This window comes from Tamandua tetradactyla, chromosome 11, assembly GCF_023851605.1.
Source record: "Tamandua tetradactyla isolate mTamTet1 chromosome 11, mTamTet1.pri, whole genome shotgun sequence".
Classification (NCBI taxonomy): domain Eukaryota; kingdom Metazoa; phylum Chordata; class Mammalia; order Pilosa; family Myrmecophagidae; genus Tamandua; species Tamandua tetradactyla.
In genome coordinates, this window is record NC_135337.1 from 73,289,940 (window position 1) to 73,310,388 (window position 20,449).

General features: G+C 49.0%; 1 protein-coding gene across 1 annotated transcript in view; it reads right to left on the bottom strand.

Moving 5' to 3' along the window:
* Positions 1-16,178, bottom strand: part of THBS2 (thrombospondin 2) — a 32,720-nt gene extending 16,542 nt beyond the window's left edge. Inside the window, exons 1-9 of the mRNA XM_077120880.1 lie at positions 15,710-16,178; positions 12,878-12,949; positions 10,963-11,519; positions 9,799-9,883; positions 5,886-6,082; positions 4,912-5,052; positions 4,045-4,141; positions 1,015-1,185; positions 610-786 (exon numbers count right to left, since the gene is read on the bottom strand). Coding sequence (XP_076976995.1) covers positions 610-786; positions 1,015-1,185; positions 4,045-4,141; positions 4,912-5,052; positions 5,886-6,082; positions 9,799-9,883; positions 10,963-11,519; positions 12,878-12,929 — 1,477 coding nt within the window. The 5' untranslated portion in view covers positions 12,930-12,949; positions 15,710-16,178. The remainder of the gene's footprint in view (positions 1-609; positions 787-1,014; positions 1,186-4,044; positions 4,142-4,911; positions 5,053-5,885; positions 6,083-9,798; positions 9,884-10,962; positions 11,520-12,877; positions 12,950-15,709) is intronic.
* Positions 16,179-20,449: the final 4,271 nt, after the last annotated feature.

Consider the following 20,449-nt stretch of genomic DNA (forward strand, 5'->3'; position numbering starts at 1 on the left):
ACCATGTCCCTTCTTGAGACGACCTCATTTCAGGGGGTTGTTTTTACCTCCAAGAAAAACCACACAGCCCTTTGTGTCTGGGAGCCTCCCACTGCCTACAAACGGCTCCCAAAATTCCAGGAGCAACACCCGAAGGCAGAAGCTGAGCTCATTTCTGAGACATTGTTTAAATTTGAATTTCTTTGTAAACAGTCATCACTAATCTTTTGCACCAGTGAACAACTTGGTCGTGAAAGCAGCTGCCCTACATCCGTTCCCATTCCTGAATGTCCATCACGAATGAAGCTTCCCCAAAGCAAGCTTGGCGTGCAACCCTGCTGCAGCCGGGATCCCGAGGGAAAGGCCGTGTTTTATGCACAATGGCCCTGACCGCCTGCACAGCTCTGGTGCGTTTGTCCTGCTAAGCGTGGATGGGATCCGAGCTAACGCACCCAAGGTTAGCACTCAGAAAAGGGCCGGTTCCCGAGCAGGCCGGGCCAAGCAGAGACTTGACTCTCTCTGGGCGGCACTGGGCTGTTTCAGAGCTGGACGGGGTTGGAGCAGCACCAGGTGCCCGCTCCCCCAGGCCCCGGACATGCAGCTGGACCGGCCCACTCTGCACACACTCACCTGGACACGGGGTGCCGTAGCAGGCCTTGGTCTCCCTCCCGCTGCCTCTGCAGCTCCTGCCCCCCATCTGCGGGACCGGCGAGTTGCAGAGCCGGATGCGCGTGATGTTGCCGGGCCCACAGGTGACCGAGCACGAGGCCCATGGGGACCAGTGGCTCCAGCCGCCGTCCTGCCGGACTGGGGAGGGAGCACAAGGCAGCGGTCAGCTGCCGTGAGGGCCAGCGAAAGGGACAGAAGCCCTCAGCCAGGGGAGCCAGCCCCGGACCGGCCACCTCCTCAGTGAGGCTGTTTCACAGCTGGGAAAGGAGGGCCGTGTGGGCTGTGCGGGCCAGGGTGGGACATGCTTCACAGGCTGGAGGCTGGCTCCAGCGCCCTCCTGGCACCGCCGGCGCGGGGGACACTCACTGCGGCGGTCGCATTGCCCGAGGCTGCACACCCTGGTCTGGATGGACGGCCCGAGGCAACTGTGGCTCGTGGCGTCGCACGACCGGCCCCTCTGCTGGGTCCCCGTGCCGCAGCTGACTGAGCACTCGGTCCACTCCGCCCACGGAGACCAGCCCTCCTCGCCGTCGGTGGCTGCGGGGGGAGCACAGAGATGCGCGTCACCTCCCAGGCATGGAGGCAGCCAGGCGAGGGGCGCCTCCAGCGACGGCACCGCCTCCCAACGCAGAGGCAGGTCCACGCGCAGGTCCAGGCTCCTGGAGCCCACACCTGAGAGGGCGTCCGACCTCCAGGTGTAGAAAGGGGACAATCAGTGTACACGCGTGCTTCCGCTCAGGGACCGGCCATGCTGTGCGCTGTGAGGCCAGAGACAGCAGCATCCGGTTCCTGGGTATTGAGGAGATTTTAGCCCCATCTGTGACCAGGGGAGTCGTTTAATATATTTTAAAAAAAGATTATACAAAAGAATGTGCTAAATTGTGTTTACGTGACACTTTATTAAAGTTAAGATGTAATTTATTTCCATTTTAATCATCTCTTGCTGATTTATAGATAGATGATCATGAAATATTTGTAGCCCCAAATAATTTAAGTTGGTAAAAATGAAATAGAAAGGCAGCTTCCTACAAAGTCCTTCATAGGCAATTACAGCCCATAAAGGATGGTGGCTGCCCTAGTGCGAGGGTCATTCTGATAGTCAGTAAAAGATACTGTGCCCCTTTGAAGCTATTATGGACCCCAGAAAAGCCAGTATTGCCGGATGGGAGCTTTTTGATTGTTTCCATGGAGATGTGACCCACCCAATTGTGGTGGTAACTTTGATTTGCTGGTCTCCATGGAGATGTGTCTCCACCCATTCGAGGTGGGGTTGCTCACTGGGGCCTTTAGGAGGAAACCATTTTGGAAAAAGCTCAGAGCTGACAGACCTCACATTGCCAGTGATCTTGGGAGAGGTGGAAAGAAAAGGCCCCCCGGGGAAGCCCTATGAAATGAGGAGAGAAAGTGGGGCAGACATCACCATGTGCCTTCCCAGCTGCCAGAGGCGTTCCCAGCAGCATCAGCCTTTCCTGAGTGAAGGTAACCTCTTGTTGGTGCCTCATGTGGATACTTTCACGGCCTTTGAACTGTGAACTTGCAACTTGATAAATCCCCTTTCTAAAAACCATTCCATTTCTGGTGAATTGCATTCCAGCAGCTTACAAACTAAAACAAGTCCTATTTGTCCTAGTATCATATTCAGTAAAGAACCCACCATACAAATCTTCCAGGATTCAATGTTGCAGAAAGAGGGGAAAAAAGAGTAGTCAAGGGTACCATTATCTGTGCTGTTTTGCTCTTAGTAGCATAAAACTTCTCCCTCTAATCTGGTGGTCCTTGGATTATCACGACGATGATTTTATTCTACCCAAAGAACAATTCGATTTTATGAACATTTACTAAGCACTTAATATGTCAGACACTTTCACATACATTGCGTTGTTTTTTCAACACCAAAGTAGCCCTGTGTATGGGGTATAATTATTCTGCATTTTACATGTAATGGATCTGACACAGAAATCACAGTTTGCTCAGAGTCATAGAGTGAATGAGCCTCAGCATGTGACTCCAAATGCATTCTCTCTACCCCCAGTGATCAAGTGTACACAGCATGTCTCACGGTGTGGGACCGCCAGCAGGAGGTGATGGGTTCCCCAGCCCTGGACCCTTCCCCTGGCCGGAGAACGGAAGGGGGTCGCCACTAGATTCAGCGTCTGGAGGAATAAACCTGGAGGGAACAGTCCCTGAAGCCCAGCCCCCAGGAGCACTGGGAGACAAAAGACGGCCCGGCCCTGACCCTCAGTCCCTAAGCATCCACACCGGGAACACAGAGATGAAAAACAGAGCAAGAGCAAGCCAGGAACTCTTGGAGCAAATACACTATGACCCAAGCAATCTGGCTCAATTCTGCTGGATGAGGCGCAGCCTGGGGAGGCCGGCGACACCCAGAGCCTGCACTGAAGGCGCACAGGTTCGCGGAGGCAGAATAATGCTTAAAAAGGCAAAAAGACCGTGTTGTGAGAGAGACACAAAATACTGAGGGAGTCCACGGGGGAGGGAGGGGAGGAGAACCCAGGAGTGTTCCGGGCAGTGACGGCCCGGGAACAGCGGTGGACAAGTGATGTGGTTTCTGACGAGTGGAGGGTGAAGGGTGAGAAAATGTGTGTGCAAAGGCACAGCGATGGGAAGGCTCTGCAGCTGCCTGGGCAGCGGAGAGGCAGCAGGTGCAGAGTGCAAGCAGAGATCTGGAGGCTGACCTCAGGTGTCTGTCAGTTACCTGCACCTGGGAGCCAATTCCGTCCTTCCAAATACACCGGGTTTCCACAGCATGCCGGGAAGTCCGTGAATGAAAGCACAGATTCCCTTTCCTCCTGAATCTCGGTTTCTGTCGCTTGGCGCTTACTCCTATGACTACTCTGGTAATGGTGTTGTGTTCCTGCTGGTTTTATGCTCTTATCTTTTTTCCACAGGATGTGTTTATAATGATTGCTTTAGTATTAAGATAGTCATAAATTTAAGTTGTGGTCTCTGACTCAGTGGTCTGTATTTATATCAAAGATTTACTCTGAGCCAGCAATGCAGGGTTCCTTGGGTATCTATCGATCTACCTGTCATCTTTCATCTGTCCATCTTTCTAATCTTGGGCAAGTCGCAGCCTCACGGGGGCTCAGTTTCCTTAGCTGTGAAGAGACATGACCACACAGAGCCCTTCCCATGTCTCAGCCCCCAGGACTGCAAACTCCTTGCTGGAGGTTAGTCAGCAACATCAGTGGGCAACCCGGGGAGCAAAATATTCTCCTGCTTCTTTAGTTTCTCATCTGTTTGGACACCCTGGCCTAAGTCTCATTTTCTGTGCCAAAGTAGTAGATAGGTAGAGGGACAGATGGATGGATGGATGGATAAAAGAAATCACTAAAAAAATGCAGCACTCCCCTTCACGTTGCTAAGGACACTTACCGTGGAAGCAGGAAGGACAACATTCACCCTCAACAAAGGATGGGTTGGCACAAGTCACGGGTGGGCAAGTTATTTGGTGGCAAACAGTTTTAAATTTCTGTAAATAAAGAAAGATATTCATATGACATGCATTTTAGAAACAAACTTTTTGAAACATTAGTATAAGCGCTTGTACAGGGCCAGTGGAATTGCTATGTTTTTATTACCCTCAGATGTTATCTAGTATAAACAGAAGACATTCTAGCCATCTCTTCTTTCATTTGTGCTCAGAGCCTAATATAAAGAAGTGCATCCAAAATGGCTCTGTACACCTGTGTCCTTCCTTTTTCCAATCTAAGGACAATACAACAAACACCTTCCACAAACTGCGGCTCCCAGAAAGGACGAACAGATGCACAATGTAACCATGTATTGTTTGGTTTGACGGTCAGCATCAACAGAAATTGAGTAACATTAAATAAGAAGAAAGCACACTTTCTAAAATGGCTTTTGTGCATTTCTCCAATGTTTTTTCTGAGCTTCAGTGTCCTAACAGAATCACACCTGGCTATGGACGATGGGGAAGTCCAACTCTGTCTCTCGTCACCCATGGGTGACACTGGCCAGGTCACTCCACCCCTTTTGATTTGGGTTTCTCTTTGCACAAGGAAAGAGATGGATTTGGATTCTGTCCACTGCTGCTTCTACATCCATCAACCATCCTCAGGGTTTCCTTACATGTCGAAACATGTGTCACATTTAGTAAATGAACACTGCCAGTTTTCAGATGACTAAGCTACCCCAGGTAGTGTTAATTAGTGGTGAAAGAGGAGTGTGTGCCCTTCTTTCGTGCCATGGGAGAGGAGAGAAAGGTCTTTGGCCTCTCACCTTGCAGGTGCAGGTAGTACAGCTGTCCACTATCCAGGTTTCATTGTCTGCAAAGAATCGACCATCCTGCCAACACGCTGACATATTCTTTGTCTTAGGACGGCCACCAATGAGCTCCCAGAGAAACTGGTTGTCATTTGACTGAAAAGTTAAGCATTTAAAGTATAAGCAGGCCATTTGTGGATGTAAAGAAATGTTAATCTGTAAAGAATACTCCTCCTAAGCTCAGTAGAAACTACTAGCTGTGCATAGCAACCTGCCTGGAGAAACGGAGAGCTTACTAAAGGCTGAAGTGACCACATCTGTGCAAAATCATCTGCTAGCATGTCCACATCACAGAGATGACAACGGGACACCCTGAGCCAGCTTTCCTCGACTCCACACATTCCTAAGCATCTAATTGACGCATATTTGTGAGAGCTCCATGCCTTTACATATTCATTTAATGGGTTCCGCTACTGGGATGGAAAGGCACACATCTTACATGCTAATGTCAAGGAAAAAGTCAGACATAATCCCTATTGCCCTGGCGTACAGACCAGGCAGGAAATTAGAAAGTTAATGAATTTGACTGACTAACCTTAACTATTCTGTTTAAGAAGAGGCTATAATCTTCAAACCTCTTCAGCTTTTCCTTACACACTAAATCCTTTCCATAAGAGAGTCTCCCTCTGTATTTTCAATCTTATTTACTGGTTTTATTTATTCACAAAATACAGAATTAATTTTGGAGAATTTCTATCCCATGGCCGCATTTTATTCAGGATACTTATGAATGTGCACAGAAATGCCCTATAACCCCCCTACACACGGAACAACCGTCCCCGAAGAGCCTGGCCTAAACTTGCACGTATTAAGAGCTGCTTTAAAAACAGAGTCCAAAGTATTTCCAGTCGAGGGTATTTTAGACCCCGAAGGCGCAGAGGGCTGGGTGGCAGAGGGCATTCTCGCCCCATGCGTCGGCAGGCACCTACCACTTGGTCGAGGTTCTCGCTGAGCTGGTTCACCAGCACGTGCAGCCCCGACAGCTCGCTGAGCATGTGGCCCAGCTCCTCGCAGGAGCGCTCGCACACCTCCGGCCTCTTCTCGGCGCTCTGGCCGCCGTACTCGGCCACCACATGCGGGCCGAGGCGCAGCGTCTCTGTGTTCTCGCTGATGGCGTTGACCTCAGCTGGGGACAGTGGAGAAGGAGAGGACCTGAGCATTTAAATCGGCACCCAATGGCGAGGAGGGTCATCTGCCTTTGGAGTAGCTGAAGCTGCTCCAAAGGCAAGAGGGGTCGGTGGCCCCTTGAGATGGGTCTGTCCGATGCCACTCGACTACCTTCCTTGGAGATGAAAGCCCAGCTTGCTGGTGAAGCAGCGTTTCTACTCGGATCTGGCAGCGACAGAGCATTAGGCACAGACACTTGGAAGTGGGCTTGATATTTGCACCATGTAACTACCCAAACCGAGGGAGAGCTAATGGTTTCTTGTTTTTCTGACACTTTCTTATGGTCAGCCCAACCATAAATCTGTTTTCTCAACCCCAGCCTCCATGTGCTCTGACAACTTCTCTCCTCTCTACATTTACCCCTTTTCCACCCTGAAATACCCCTTCTCATGAGACTTGTTCTAAATTGAAACAAAGTCTTCTGTCTTCACACTCAAGTAACCAGCTTCCTCAAGGCCTCACTTTCCTTCTGCCTGGGGTCCTGCCACTTCTTTGCTCGGGTAAGGTGTCAGTTCCCTGAAGGGGATATTCCCGGCACGAGAATTCTAACTGACACTCCCCCCAGAAATGGTACCAAACCGCCTGAAGTACTAGTCCAAGGGACAGATGTAGATATGATAATTAATTCATAACATGGATTTGGGGCACGTCCAGAAACAGACGGCATCATCAGATCAAGCAGCCCTGTCAGCAGGCCCCAGGAAAGAGCTCACCTTATTGATTCCCAGTTCATACTCTAGTTTCCTCTCTGGGGTGATTATCAAAATTTAAAATGTTTTTACTTCTTTCAGACTTTCCAGTATTGAATTATTAGTTTAAAATGCTATGATTCTGTCAAGCATTCCATCACAGAGTGTTACTTGGTCACAAACTCTTGTTGCAATATGCCTCTGGCTTGCCTGGAACATATGAGCTTATAAGTCCATAAACCTATAAGAAACAAACACACACATAGAGCGCACGCAATGTGTGTGCACATGTGTGGATGTGTGTGTGTGTGTGTATGCTTATGCACGTGTATGTGTCTACTGTGTTTGTAGTGACTTCTACTCCAGGTATTTCACTTTTCTATATTTAAAAAAGTCCTTGATTTATCCCGGCTATTTAATTTTTTTTCTTCTCTAATAATTCAGCAAAAATTAGTATACCGCTTCATTTCCCTCCTGCTTCTATCATGAATTCAGGTTGAGCTGCTAGCAAAGCCTTCCAACTATATTGCATTTTCTTCTGTGTTTTGGCCAAAGTTTTCAGTTATAAAATAGCAATGACTTGACACCATTTGGAATGATAATCTAATCTTTTAACTAACAGTAAAAAAAAAAATTGTCATTACCAAGCATCAATTCACAAAGAAGCTGTTTCTAAAGACCCAATGTCTTTAAATCTAACCTGACAGTGAAAAATAACCGAAGGCTTTGTTAAGAAAGACCTTAAAAGAGACACTGCTATTCTAGGTTCTTTGAGTAGACAAACCCATTGTTAACTGTTACACATTGTTAGATTAGGAAAGTTTAGAAAAGGTTTACAAGTACATAATTCTCTACTTATTCTGTATCTTGAGATGACCAATTTCAATTTTTGTGCAATTCTGTTTTTCAAGGACTAAGAGTTTCCAGTAATTTAAAAACATTTGTTCTTAATAATTCCAAGTATTGTTGACTTGTAACTCCAAGTTTAGAAAATACCTAAAGAAGCTAAATTTGTTAGAATGTATGTTATTAAAAAATAAATAAAATTGTACTTCCTTGCCTGAAGTTGTAAACTACATTTGACGTAATAGGTTAGTTTCAGCTCCAAAGCTGACCCGTTACGCCCCTGATGATCTGACCCTATCTCATCCTCATTTAATTATGAATCTGGGACTTTTTGTGACTAGAAGCCTTTCTAAGGCTGTATTTTCTCTTCATAAAACTGTATTTGTATATATTCATGCATATATGTGTGTATGTATGCTTGTGCAATTTAACAGACAAACAAATTTTTTGCAAAACAACAAAAGGTGCCCCAAGTACAGCCCCTGGGCCCCAGGTTCTGAGGGACGAGCACCGTACTATTTGAAATAAGTCCCAGAGCACAAGCTACTCAAAAAAGGACGGCGCATTAGTGTTCTCAGATCCTCTGAGATAACAGACCAGGTCGGGGCATGTCAGTGTCAAGGTGAGAGTCAGGATTAGCTCTGGGTTAGGGCAACACCACTGTCTCGACACTGATGATTAAACGTCTCCCTTCCTTGTCTCTGTCATGGGTTTTCCACGTGACAGCCTAACTAAGGCAAACTTCTTGAGTTCATTTTCAGCTTCTTTACTTACATAACGGCAAGGCCTCCTTGCACTTAGGGCAATGAATAAGCAGATCTTTTGCTTTCCCTCTGCTGTAGGACTGAACTTTTCCCTATGGGATTGCAATCTGATGTCAGTTTAATGTCTCAGCCTTCTCAGAGCTTTTACCATTTGTAATGGCTGTACCCAGAAAAGGGCAATGACTTCACTCAAAAGGACCGATGAGTGGCGTTTTAGCAGGAACTGGAAGATAAGGAATGAGTTGGTACTGAGCTGCCACAGCTGTTGCCAATGAGAAGTTTGGACTTGAGAGCATGTGTGATATAAAGCACTAAAAATGTCCCTTATCCAGCAAGGGTCTGGCCAAGACACACTATTTTAATTCTTTTCCTACTTTGTGCTTCAAAGTACTCTAGACTTCAAATCTTACCAAAACAGATTGAAAGAGACAGAGCCTTAGACTGAAAGAGAGGCAGTTCTTCAAACTCAGTCAACTCGTGACAGAGCCGAAGCCAAGTAGAAATCTGAGGAGTAATTTGCTCAGGGCAAAGGAAATGGAAAATATTCAGGAATCTCAGTGGAACTGAATAATCAGAATAAGAGCTACCACCTCTGAAGTAGACTGTTAGATGGAAGAGCCACAGTCTGCATTAAAGCCACAAAACCTTACACAACCCTGACATGCGGACCCATAAAAGAACAATGAATTTTCTCATAATTTATACCGGAAAGGACCACAAAAGAATCCCACAATCGTAACCATGTGGCAAATAAGAGCTTTTGCTTTGGAATCTCTCAGTCACAAATTATTATTCCAACTTCTTTGCTTATTGGATAGTTAAATTTAGTACCTAGCATAACCAATATATCAAATGATGTATTACAGTTAAGGTGGTGACTTTCATAAATTCTCAAAAAAATATTGGCAAATTATGGTTGGACATATAATTCAAAATGATAATTAACAGACAATGTGAGTGATATACTGATGATCCAAGTAGCATAGGTTTTCATAAATAACTAAGAAGAGTATAAAAGCTTCTATAAATCAGGTCTGACAAAATAAGTGTAAGATGTTACCTTATACAGACTCCTGTTAAATCAATTTAAAAGTCTAGTCATTTCTTTGGCTTGTAAGGTGGAAATGTTTTTTGGATTACTAAAATCTATTCACAATTAAAACTTCAAACAATTTAGCATCTTCATCTTTCAACATGTGTATGTTGATAGGCAACTCACTCAAGTACAGTAATGGTGCTTAATTCAAAGATTTTTATTTAAATCCCCACTAGCACACCTTTATCCGTTTACATACACACACACACACACACACACAAACACCACAGAAGTTCAGTTCAAGGTAGGAAATTAAATGCACTGTTCAGAATCGACTTACACTCCTGGCCTTGCTGGCAGCCCTTCTTGCTTAGAATATCTTCCACGGAATTTTCAAAGAGTAAGTAAACATTCTGCAGCAAACCCTGTAAACACACAAAGAACGCAATGGAGCAAGAGACATATGCTTTTAATGCCAAGCTAACTGTCATTTTGAAAATACAAAATGTGATTTAACGGTAGAATATTTTCTTCAATGTTTTATATGCAATGATTTTGAAATCTGTCTATAATTGATTAGTCCCAATATATGTTACTTTTGAAATTCACTTTTAGGCATGACACAGAGGATGAGCGTTTAACATGAGAAGACACACTGGAAGGAGGCGCTCCATACCAAGGGACAAGCGTGCACGGGACTGACATGGCATGCGGGGTAGGCATTCTAGGCTCATTTCTTTCTTTTCAGGGGACTCTGATGACCGGCGTGTGCTTGCACTCGACTAAATGTCGTGGACGTTTCCCTGGGTCCAGCCGAGGTTTCTAGTGAACAGTGGGTCTATGTGAGCCTCTCCCATCCCGTGAGCAGTCCAGCACCCTTCACAGGAGTTGGGGCACTCACACTGGGTGGAATGGAGCCTCCCGATGGGGACAGACTAATTCAATAGCAAGTTTAGTATCTCTCAGCCTTTTAATCAACCGAGTTTAAATGTGTATGCATTACAAAGACACACACATCTGGGAGAAGAAAATGTACTAACATTTTTACTACATTTGTACTAACTAGAAATATCCCCCTCCAAAGTGCACTTTAGCAAAAATGAACACAGACCCATTACCTCAGAGTTCATATCCCTTTCCTTAGAGGGTTGTTAATCGTTCTCTCTTTAATACTCAGATGAGAGCTGATACCAGGCTCAGCTGAAATAACTGTCTGGAGAGCCTGGCAGGGTGGGCTGACTGCTGGACCACCCAACCAGAGCCCCACCTGGGGAAATCAGTGACCATCTGTTCAGGTAAGGAAGTGCGTGGGGTGACATTTGCTCTGCTGACTCCTGGCTCAGAGTGTGCATGTGTGCGTGTGTGTGGGTGCATGTGTGTGCATGTATGTGCATGTGTGTGGCACTTCCCCAGGGACAGGTCACCTACTTCACCAAGGCACGGTGCTAAGAAGCACACTATTTTGCCGGCCTCTCCTGGAGGTGACCACTCTCCAGCTACGTACCCTGAAGTGGCTCTCCCGGGAGGACCCCTTGGCCACATACATCCGGCTCTTGTCCGGCCGCAGGTGCTCGTAGAAGGGCTCATCCAGGGTGACGCTGTCGATGAGGTCGCAGCCCACATACAGGCTGTAGGTGTCGCCAGCCACTTGCACGGTGACATTCTTCCACTGGGAGTCGGCCAGGCCCACGTCCTCCAGGGCCACGACGTGCCGCTGCCCGCGCGCCCAGTAGGCCAGCTCCAGCGTGTCTGCCGGGCCGTCGGAGACGACCTCGAACTGCCTGTGCGCGGCGCCCGGGCCCTCCAGGGCCAGTAGCGTGCCCCGGGACTTGCGGTCCTGCTTCAGCGTGGCGGCCAGGAAGAAGCCCTCCTGCTGCCGCATCAGCGCCGTGACCGTGCCCAGCGCCGCGGCGCTCACGGGCGGGATGTAGTCGAAGCGCACGAAGCGGTAGGCCGGCCCGGACGGGTCGGGCCCGCGGAACTGCTTGGCCCCGATGGTCTTGCGGTTGATGTTGCTGAGGCTGAAGAGGTCGAAGGAGCTGCCCGCACCCTGGCCGCCGGCTGCCGAGAGGAAGGGCCGGGGTTACGCGCAGGCCTCCGCGCGGCCTCCGCGCAGGCCAGCGCCCGAGCTCCGAGAAGCTGCGCGTTGTGAACCGAACCACCGCTGGCCCGCGCACTCGGCGTGGCCCAACGAGCCGCGTGGCCCAGCCAATGGCCCGGGGTGACGTTTCTCACGGCAAGAGCCATGAACGCGGGAGGAGCGCGTGTGGCCTGGACCTGCTTCTCGCCGCGCACAGGCCTCGGAGCCCGCCCCCGCCCCCTGCTCTTTCCGCCCCGACCTGAAGCTGCACTGCCAGCCCCCCTCCCACAACTGCTCCGGGAAAAGTCCTAGAGAAGAACGGGTGTGGACCCCTGCTATCGACGGATTTCCAGAAAGCGGTAAGGGCTTTCTTGCTGAGCTTTCTGAGTTAGAAATGCTGGTCTCCAAGCGCTAAAACGACCTCGCGTCACTGTGCTGTGACCACCCCGAGACAGCGGGTGCTTCCAGGACGCGCCAGCGCTGTCCTCACAAACCACCGGCTTTAAGCTGCCTTCTACACTGCCGGCAGGAAAAGTGACCAGATGGCACCAATAACAATTCTGTAGATAATTCAAACTAAGCTACTGAAGGAGAAGTTTAAACGAAGCAAAGTTTTCATCTACTATTTGGCAAATTAAAACATTAAAATCTACATTGTTCTGGATGTCAGCTATTTTTTTCTCACCAGAAAAAAAAAATCTACGTTGTTGCTGATAAAATATGAACGGACAACCATTCAATAGGGCTATTGGCCAATACATGACAAAACCTTAAAATAATTTAAACCTTTGTCTCAGCAATTCTGTTTTTGGGACTTATCCCAAGAATATAATCACAAATGTCAGTCAAGATTTATTCCCAGCAATGTTCATTGTAGCATCATTTATACCAGTGAAAATAAAAGAAACAATCTAAATGGAAAAATGTTCTTTAAAAAATTAAGGTTTATCCATTTGAAAAATTACCATACAGTCATCAAGATTCATGTTGGAAGAAAGTCATCACATGGGAAAATATGTTTGATACTTAGTTTACACGGGAAAAAGAAGTTATCAAACACCAAACACCTGCAGTGTTGTATATATGATATAAGTAGAAAAGCTGAAAATAAGCACAGCCAAATGTTGTGTCTTAGAGTGGAGGGGTATTTTTTCTCTAATACCTGAATTGTACAAATAAATCATTTCATATTCCAAACATTCAAAAAGCAAACCCACACTATCTTTTGAGAAGTTTCTAAAAGTTAGGTACTCCAACAAACATAATTTTGCTGGTCTCTTGTCTCTGAGCCAAGCTGCACCCTCCACTGCAGATGCCAGAAGTTTCTGAAAACGCTCACCTTGAGAGCTGGACAGCGCCAGCAGCGCCAGCAGGGCCAGCCTCCCCAGCATCCTGCCTCCGAGAAGGTTCCCTGGGGGAAAACCAGACACTTGTTAGTTCTCACTGAGATATACACCTGCAACTTTTAATCATATGACCATTTACAAAGAGTTCTATGCAAAAAAGTAAGAATCAAATGGGTTGGGGGGAAGTTAAAAGTCTAGAAGAGAAATTTGTTTTTCAAATGAATTTTCTAATTCCCACCTGCCATGCCAGAGACTCGGATTCAATTCCCAGAGCCTGCCCACGCCAAAAAAAGGATTTTTCAGACAAGTCTTTGTTGACCAGAGCTGTGCTAAGGGCATCCTAAATATCCGCATCAGATCCTCACAATGACCTGTGAGGTCGCCACTGTTATCACCCCACTTCACAGATGAGTAAATGGGGGAGCAGAAACTTTAAATCCTGGCACAGAGTAAACTTGCCAATAAATAGTGTAGCCAGGAATTTAAGCCCAGAAAATCTGAATTTAAAAATATCCATCCTGGTAAAAAATATCTGTGAAAGATTCTTTGTGCAAACACCAACCCCCCAAAAAAACACATAATGCATAACTTAATTAAATAAAATAAGCATTAAACTGTATAAAAGTTAATAGAGAGTTAAGTCTGTGCATCATACTTAATGAAAAACATAACATTGTGCTCAGCAATTCCTTTTGCCCTCTTCCTGCCGTCCTCCAGGCCTGTTTTTCCATTCTTGAGGACGATAAATTGGCCGGCGCAGGGGCACTGGAGCAGGGCCAGAGCAGATCCCTGCTAAGCCTGCGAGTGCAGTGCACGGCTCGCGGGGCGCCCCTCGTTTGCTGACTGAGCACGTGGAGTCCTCCAGGGGCACACTCGTCCCCAGTCAAATCCTCTCACAACTTCACTCCTGACCCCCGGTGTTAAGAGGTCTGAGGAGACTGCCTCCATGGAGGGAGCTGGTGAGCTGGGCAGAGACCTCTCAGAAGGGGAGACGGGCGCAGGGCGAAGCCCCTTCCAGAGGCGGGAGGGCCCGTGTGATGCTGCCTGCACAGAGCCCCTCGGGGGGCTCACCAGGGGATGCTCTGACCCTGCGTCAGGAGGCAGCACTGCGACCTCTGGGCTCAGCTCAGCTCTGCCGGGCACCTACTGTGCCCACGGGCACCAGCCTTCGCTGGGCCTTTGTTCCCTCACTGTAGAATAAAAAGGGCCCCTTAAGGAGACCATCACATAAGGCTGACACAAGAAATAAATGAGCAAACCCATAATTGCAAAATGCTCAGGAGAGCATCGAGCATAGCCAGCAAGCAGGCTTAGTCAAGTAAGCTGCACATACCATCTCTCTAGAATGCTCTCTGGACAGCTCTTCCGTGACCATGCACAAGGGGGTAATAGGCCCTTTGTTAGGGTTCCAACAAGGACCAAGTTAAATGCTAAAACCTCATACTGAGACCAGTACCCAGCACACAGCAAGTACCACATGCGTGGTTTTGAAATAAACGGTAGTGGGAGAACACCTGGAATGCTTCTTATTGTGCCTATCAGGACTGCCCAGTGGCATGCTGTCTGGAAGACACAGCTTCATTGCTCTCCAGTGTATCCGGTAACTGCATTCTGCTCTAGACGTGTGCGTGATGGCGCTCGAGATAAAGGGGTGCCCATCCACAAAAGTAGCTTAAAGGTTCTAAATACCCAGCCTTCCAGGTTAAAACTTAGAGTAAATTACTCAGCTGTCAAGAAAATCATCTGTCTGCCTCTGACTTGAGGCAGATTCGTAAAAAAAAAAGTACAAGTATTAGAAAGTATCAGTGGTGTACTATTTGCCAAATGAGAGTAATGACCCTCTCTCATTTCACCTGATTGTTACAACACAAAAGAAGAAAAGTTGTGCAGAATTGCCCGTACAGGTATAGCAGCCTTGCAGCATCCAACGACAACGAGTGTGAGACAAATGCAGACACGTGTGCACACGTCCTTTGCTTACTGCACCTAGATTTTATTTCATACATCTGTCTTCTCGTATAAGGTTCTCTTTTCCAAAGGAAAAGAATTCCAAAGGCTTTCCACAGCAGAATTTGTGTAAAAATCTTTTCAATTTCTTGTCATATCAATAATCAAAGGAAAAAGTAACCTCACCGAGAGTTATTTATTTACCTCCACAGAGAGTGAAATGAGTAAACACCATGTGCTCTTCAGGCTGCACGCAGCCACATGTCTGCTGGCAAACGACTTTCCATTGTAGGAGTCATGAGTTTTCACAGGCAGATGAGCTCCCCAAACTTTTACAAACAACTACATTCCATGCAGTAGTAGCACTTTTTGTGAACTTACTACAAATTACTAAATATGTTCAGAACACTTTTTCAGGTATTTTCCATGTTCAGAATCAGAATCCCTGTAATCCCTCTGATTATGTTCATGGTCTCAGGGATGTTGTTTCTAATTGCTTTTTCACAGCCCCCACCTTAACACTTGAATATGCAATCTCCTTACTCTGCATTTGCAAATATAAGTGTCTACATGGCTCGCAGGCAGACACATTCCATGAAAAACAAGAGCCACTCAGAGTGGCACAGTGCAAGGGAGACAATATGGTCACTGCACAAAAATGCTTAAAATGAGTTAATTCACATGAGTTCTTTAAGTAGTAAAAAAACTTTTTTTAAAGAATATTTTTGTTAAGGTGTTCATAGATACATTCACCCACCTTAAATTATAAATCTCTACTATATTTCTTCCCTCTCCCCTCATAGAAATTAAAAACACTTTTAAAAAATTGTAGCTCAATGACACAGCTTAGTAAATTAAAAAAAAAAAAAAATCCTTACCTGGTGTATTGAAAAGATGCAGTGAGGGCTGATTGCAGTGCTCCAGAGCAAGTCCTGAAGCAGGAGAATTGTGCTGGAGTGGAAAAGCAAGCTCAGAGCCTTCCACTGGCTGAGCTCCCTCCCTGGCTGGACGCAGCCGCTCTCGGCTTTATATGCTCCTTCTCTCGGTGTACTGCTGTCAATCAGACACACGAGGAAGCCGTTTAATTCATTTCTTCGAGGAATGACATAATCCCCCTTCTGATTGCACCACTTTCTCCGAGTGCCTAGGACATGAATCCAAACCCCTCTGTGCTCAGCAGCACCTCCTCTGTGCTCACCCAGGAGCTGGGCCAGCTCTGGGGACTAGGAGGGGCCAGACAAGAAAGGGAAAGCCTAGGACTTACTTTTCCTGTCTTCTCTCAGGAAATAAAATGCTATAAATAAAATCAGGATCGTCTGGAGCTGCCCATTTGCTTAGAAGAAAGAATGCAAGCTCTATGCTTCAAATTCATTTCAGATATCCAGATGTGGTCACCATGGTTCTAAACCAAATAAGTAACCATCGAAGACACATGAGCATTAAGTGATTATAAATAATTAGTTTATTTATTGATGAAGTTATTAAACTAAATGAATGAATATTTTTCAAGTGCAAAAAAAAAGATTCATTCTAAAAGAATTTTGACTAATTTTATTTTGGAAAATTAGATGACTGTCAAAGAGTATTGCAGTTTGGGGAGAGTTTATTTTAATCCAAAACCTACTTCATCTTCTCATTACCAGAGGATGACCTCGCCCTGCAGATATTTCACTACCTGGCCAAATCCATTTGGTTCAAGTTTTCACAACAGCAGAGAACAAGCCCTCATCAGATTCCGGGAGTCCAGTTACAGGGGCCGCCTAGGCGTGGTTGTGCTGGATGAAGGCTCAAAAGGAAGTCGTGGCAGAGGCGGCGCTGGGCCGCGTCCGCCGCATAGGAGCGCGCGGGGGACCGCTCTGCGGAGCACCGGGGGAAGGGCTTGTGGTCTCGCCCAAGGCCACGGGGGCCGGCTGCGGTTCCGCGCGGACCTGCGGATGCCGCGGAGCGGGGCAGTGGAGGTCCGCGCCAAGCAGAGACGCAAGCAGGGCCCGCGTGGGGTGTGTGCTCGGGGGGCGCCCGCGGGCAGGGACGGCGCGCACCGTCTGCGGGGCTCGGGCCTCCGGGGTGGCGGGGCCAGCAGGCCCGTGGCAGCCCAGCAGCCAGCCCCGCGGCCAGGGCCTGTGCGTGGGCTCCGGCGCGGGAATGCGGGGAGAGGGGGCGGCTGCGGGCTGCGGGCGGGGTGGCATGGCTGCTGCGCACTCTTTCACATTTTTGAAAGCCTATATTTCTTAGGGCAGCTGCCCATTCATCACCTGCTGGACAATAGCAATAGCTCATGTACAGAGGGAAAAAGAGAATCAGTGAAGGTACTTATTTTTTATTTTTAAGGTAAGAAGTTACTATCCCACTCAAGGTCTGCAAACTGATGGCAATATCTGAATTTAAAGAATCTGGATTCTAATTTATGTAAAAAAATCTACATATCTAAAATTCAAGGAGGAATTTTATTTAAATTTTATTTTATTTTATTTAAAAAATATTCAAGTGGATAATTACCCACTTATCATTTTAGCTTACCTTTTTATTGGTTGATCATTTATGTGGCTGGAAAGAGAGGGTTTGGATCTCTTGCCCCACACTGCCAGTAAGAGATGCATTTTATTTTTTAGTACATTGCTCTATTTATTCCTTCCTTCATTTAATATACATTTACAGAGCATGACCGAAAGGCTCAATGTCTCAAGAATGTATGGGCGGAAGAAGACACATTCTGCCTCAAAATCTAATGGGGAAGTGAGCCGTAAGGACCAACGCCACACATCAGGGCACGCGGCCGGGAAAGAGGCTATCACCCGGGAGACGTAGCGAAGGCTTCCCGGAGGAGACAGGCTGGAACGGGTAGGACACAGCACAGGAGGGGAGTGCGTGGAGGAGAACGTGCCCAGCGGAGAAGTGAAGAGGTACAGCGTGAGCGACGGGGAGGGCAGCAACCACGGGCAGGGCCCGCCGCGGAGACGTCCTGCCAGGCAGGGCTGTGGGCAGGCAGAACCCAGTGAGGGGCGGGGACCAGCGCACTAAGATGTGCTCCTGCCGGGGTTTCTGTGTGGCTGCAGGGCTGTCTTGAGGCAGGTGGGCCACCCGAAGGAGCGGACAGACGCCCACCTGCCCTGAGCTCCGTTGGGTTCAAAACCGTGTCCTGAGCGCGCACTGCTGCGGGCACCGGCAAAGCCTGGCCAGGTGAGCGCCCAGGTGAGCGCCCAGGGCAGACCTGGTCCCAGCACAGGTTATGGACAAACGAAGGAGGCCGAGGAGCAGGTCATCCCCACGGGCCGTAGCGGACGCGGTGGCTCTGGCCACAGCGTGGGGAAACTGGACAGACAGAGTGGCCTGCATGCGGCCAGGGCCACGGGCAAGCGAGTTAGGGCGCCGGACGGCTGTGGTCATGGCCCAGCTGAGGATGGGGACAGCGGGCTTGCCCAGACTCTGCGTAAAAGAGCAAATCCCCTGAGGGAGAGGAAGAGGGGGCTGGCAGGGCGAGTGACCGCAAGGCAGCCGAGGCTTAGGGCCTGAGCACTTCCCACCTAGATGAGGGCAGGGCTGGGCATGAAGACTGGAAGGTGGAGGATGCTGCCCTCAGGGAAAAGGTGAAATTTTAAATTCTGAGTTGAAGCATTTGTGACCTAGAAGGCAACCTGTCGGGTAAGCGGTTAGGATATACGCAGGTTGGAACCCCAGGTGCATGGCATGGGTCTCGGCTGGATTCAGCCCATCACGGATGACAACACAGCTGAGTGGATGTGAGAGGAGGAGAGAAGTGGGAGGGAGAGGGGCTGTGGGCACAGCCTGCGCAGCACCACGTCGAGGGGACAGGTTTCCAGGAGCAGAACCCACAGGCAGCCCTGGGCCAGCACCGAAAACCTGGCCGCTGGCGGGGGCTGTTGGACCTTCCCTGCTTGGGCAGGACGAGCCCTGAGATTACCTCAACCTGAAAATGGGGACTGGAGGTCTCGCCATGGGGACGGCAAAGACGAGCTCCGGGCCGCTCCTCACAGGGGATAAAACGAAAAATCAGTGCTTAGGTTCACAAAGGTTCTGGATGGAACGGCTCCGGGCACGTTGCTGGAGGACATGTGGGAGCCATGGGCGCGTGTCTCCAGGGGCCTTCACTGGACCCCGTGCCCCCTTCCGAGGGCTGTGCTGGTGAGCCGCGAACACGGGACTGCGCATCCGTGGGTCCCGGTCTGTCTCACGTGTCCACCTGGCCTTTGTCATCTCCGTATCTGGTATTCAACAAGAGAAGCCCGGTGAGGGCGGGCTCCTCATAAACGAACAGCAGATGGACAGGCAGCGGACACAAGGCTGCCTCTGCGCCTTTCCATGCCAACATGCGGAGTCCACAGGGTGGATGGAGCAGACAGTCCCCTGCGCTGGTCTCCGCCGAGCTCTGGGCAGGGCGGAAGGGAAGCCCTTGGCCTGTGTGGGAGCGTGGGTGCCTGGAGGTGAGGGGTGGCACAGGAGGGGGCACAGCTCGCCAACCCAGCCTTGCCTGAGTTGGCTAACTGCCCGAGGGCACAGTGGACACTGCCAGGACGTGGGGCCACACCTCCACGTCCTGCTGCTCCGAGAGTTGGGAAACAGTGAGCTCGAGAAGCTGTTGGGATGCAAAGTGCCACAGCTGCAGGCATCTGTTTCCTCTTAGTCTCCCCTTGGGCTTGAAAACACTGCTGGCCTGTGAGTAAGCAGCAGCTTTTTCATGTCCCTCCACTGGGGGGGTGGTTACGGGAACTTGCTCTCCATAACTAACCACAGAGGAGAAACAACACTCTGTGGTTTCTTTGTGAGTGTTCCCAAGATTCATTGTAAGAGGGAGAAAATTCTTGAAAAAAAGCTCATATGGCCAGCGGCCAAACCAGATTAGGTAATTGGTTCTTTTGTGCTCTGAGCGTGCACTCAAAAGCGGGGTGCTGGCCTTGGGAAAGGCAGATGGCAGGTGGGCTCCATCGGACATCTATCTGTGCAGACATGAGACGGACCCTTTTCCCTGGGAGAGGTGAAGGACCGTGCAAGGACAGCCACACCCCAACCAAAGCCCAAGTCCGAGTCACACACTGGCTGAGTGGCATAGCTGGTCACTTCCCTGGACCTCGGTTTTCTCCAGTGTGAGATGGTAATAAAAACAGAACTGTACCCCAAAGGGTGATGGGGGGTGGAAGAGGGGGTTGGAAGGGTGGGGAGAGGGTGGTAGGGGGGATGCAAGGGCCCCTCTCCAGGTGAGCACCACAGACGCATTGTTCAGGGCAGGGCTGCGAATGGGGCACCCACCTGAGATGCCACGCCCGGCTCACTCCGCAAACCTCCTGAGGCAGATTCTGCTTTTGGGCCAGAGCCCTTGGTAACGCGTGTGCACAGGACGCTCAGAGAGGCACTGCACTCAGGTCCGCTCACGGCTGCTTGGGTCGTTTAGGATGACCGCCGCGGTCCCAGCTGGTCGCCTGTCATCCGAGCATCCCCGGGAGATGCGCAGGAAGCAGGGGACCGTGGTCTCCTGCTGTGGTCCCAGAGGGGGTGTGAGCAGGGAGGGGCGGAGGCAGCCCGGGCCCGAGGCTCAGCTCCGCGCTCTCCCCAGGCAGGCTGCATCCTACGAGATGCAGGAGCTCACTGCACATGGCTCTTCACAC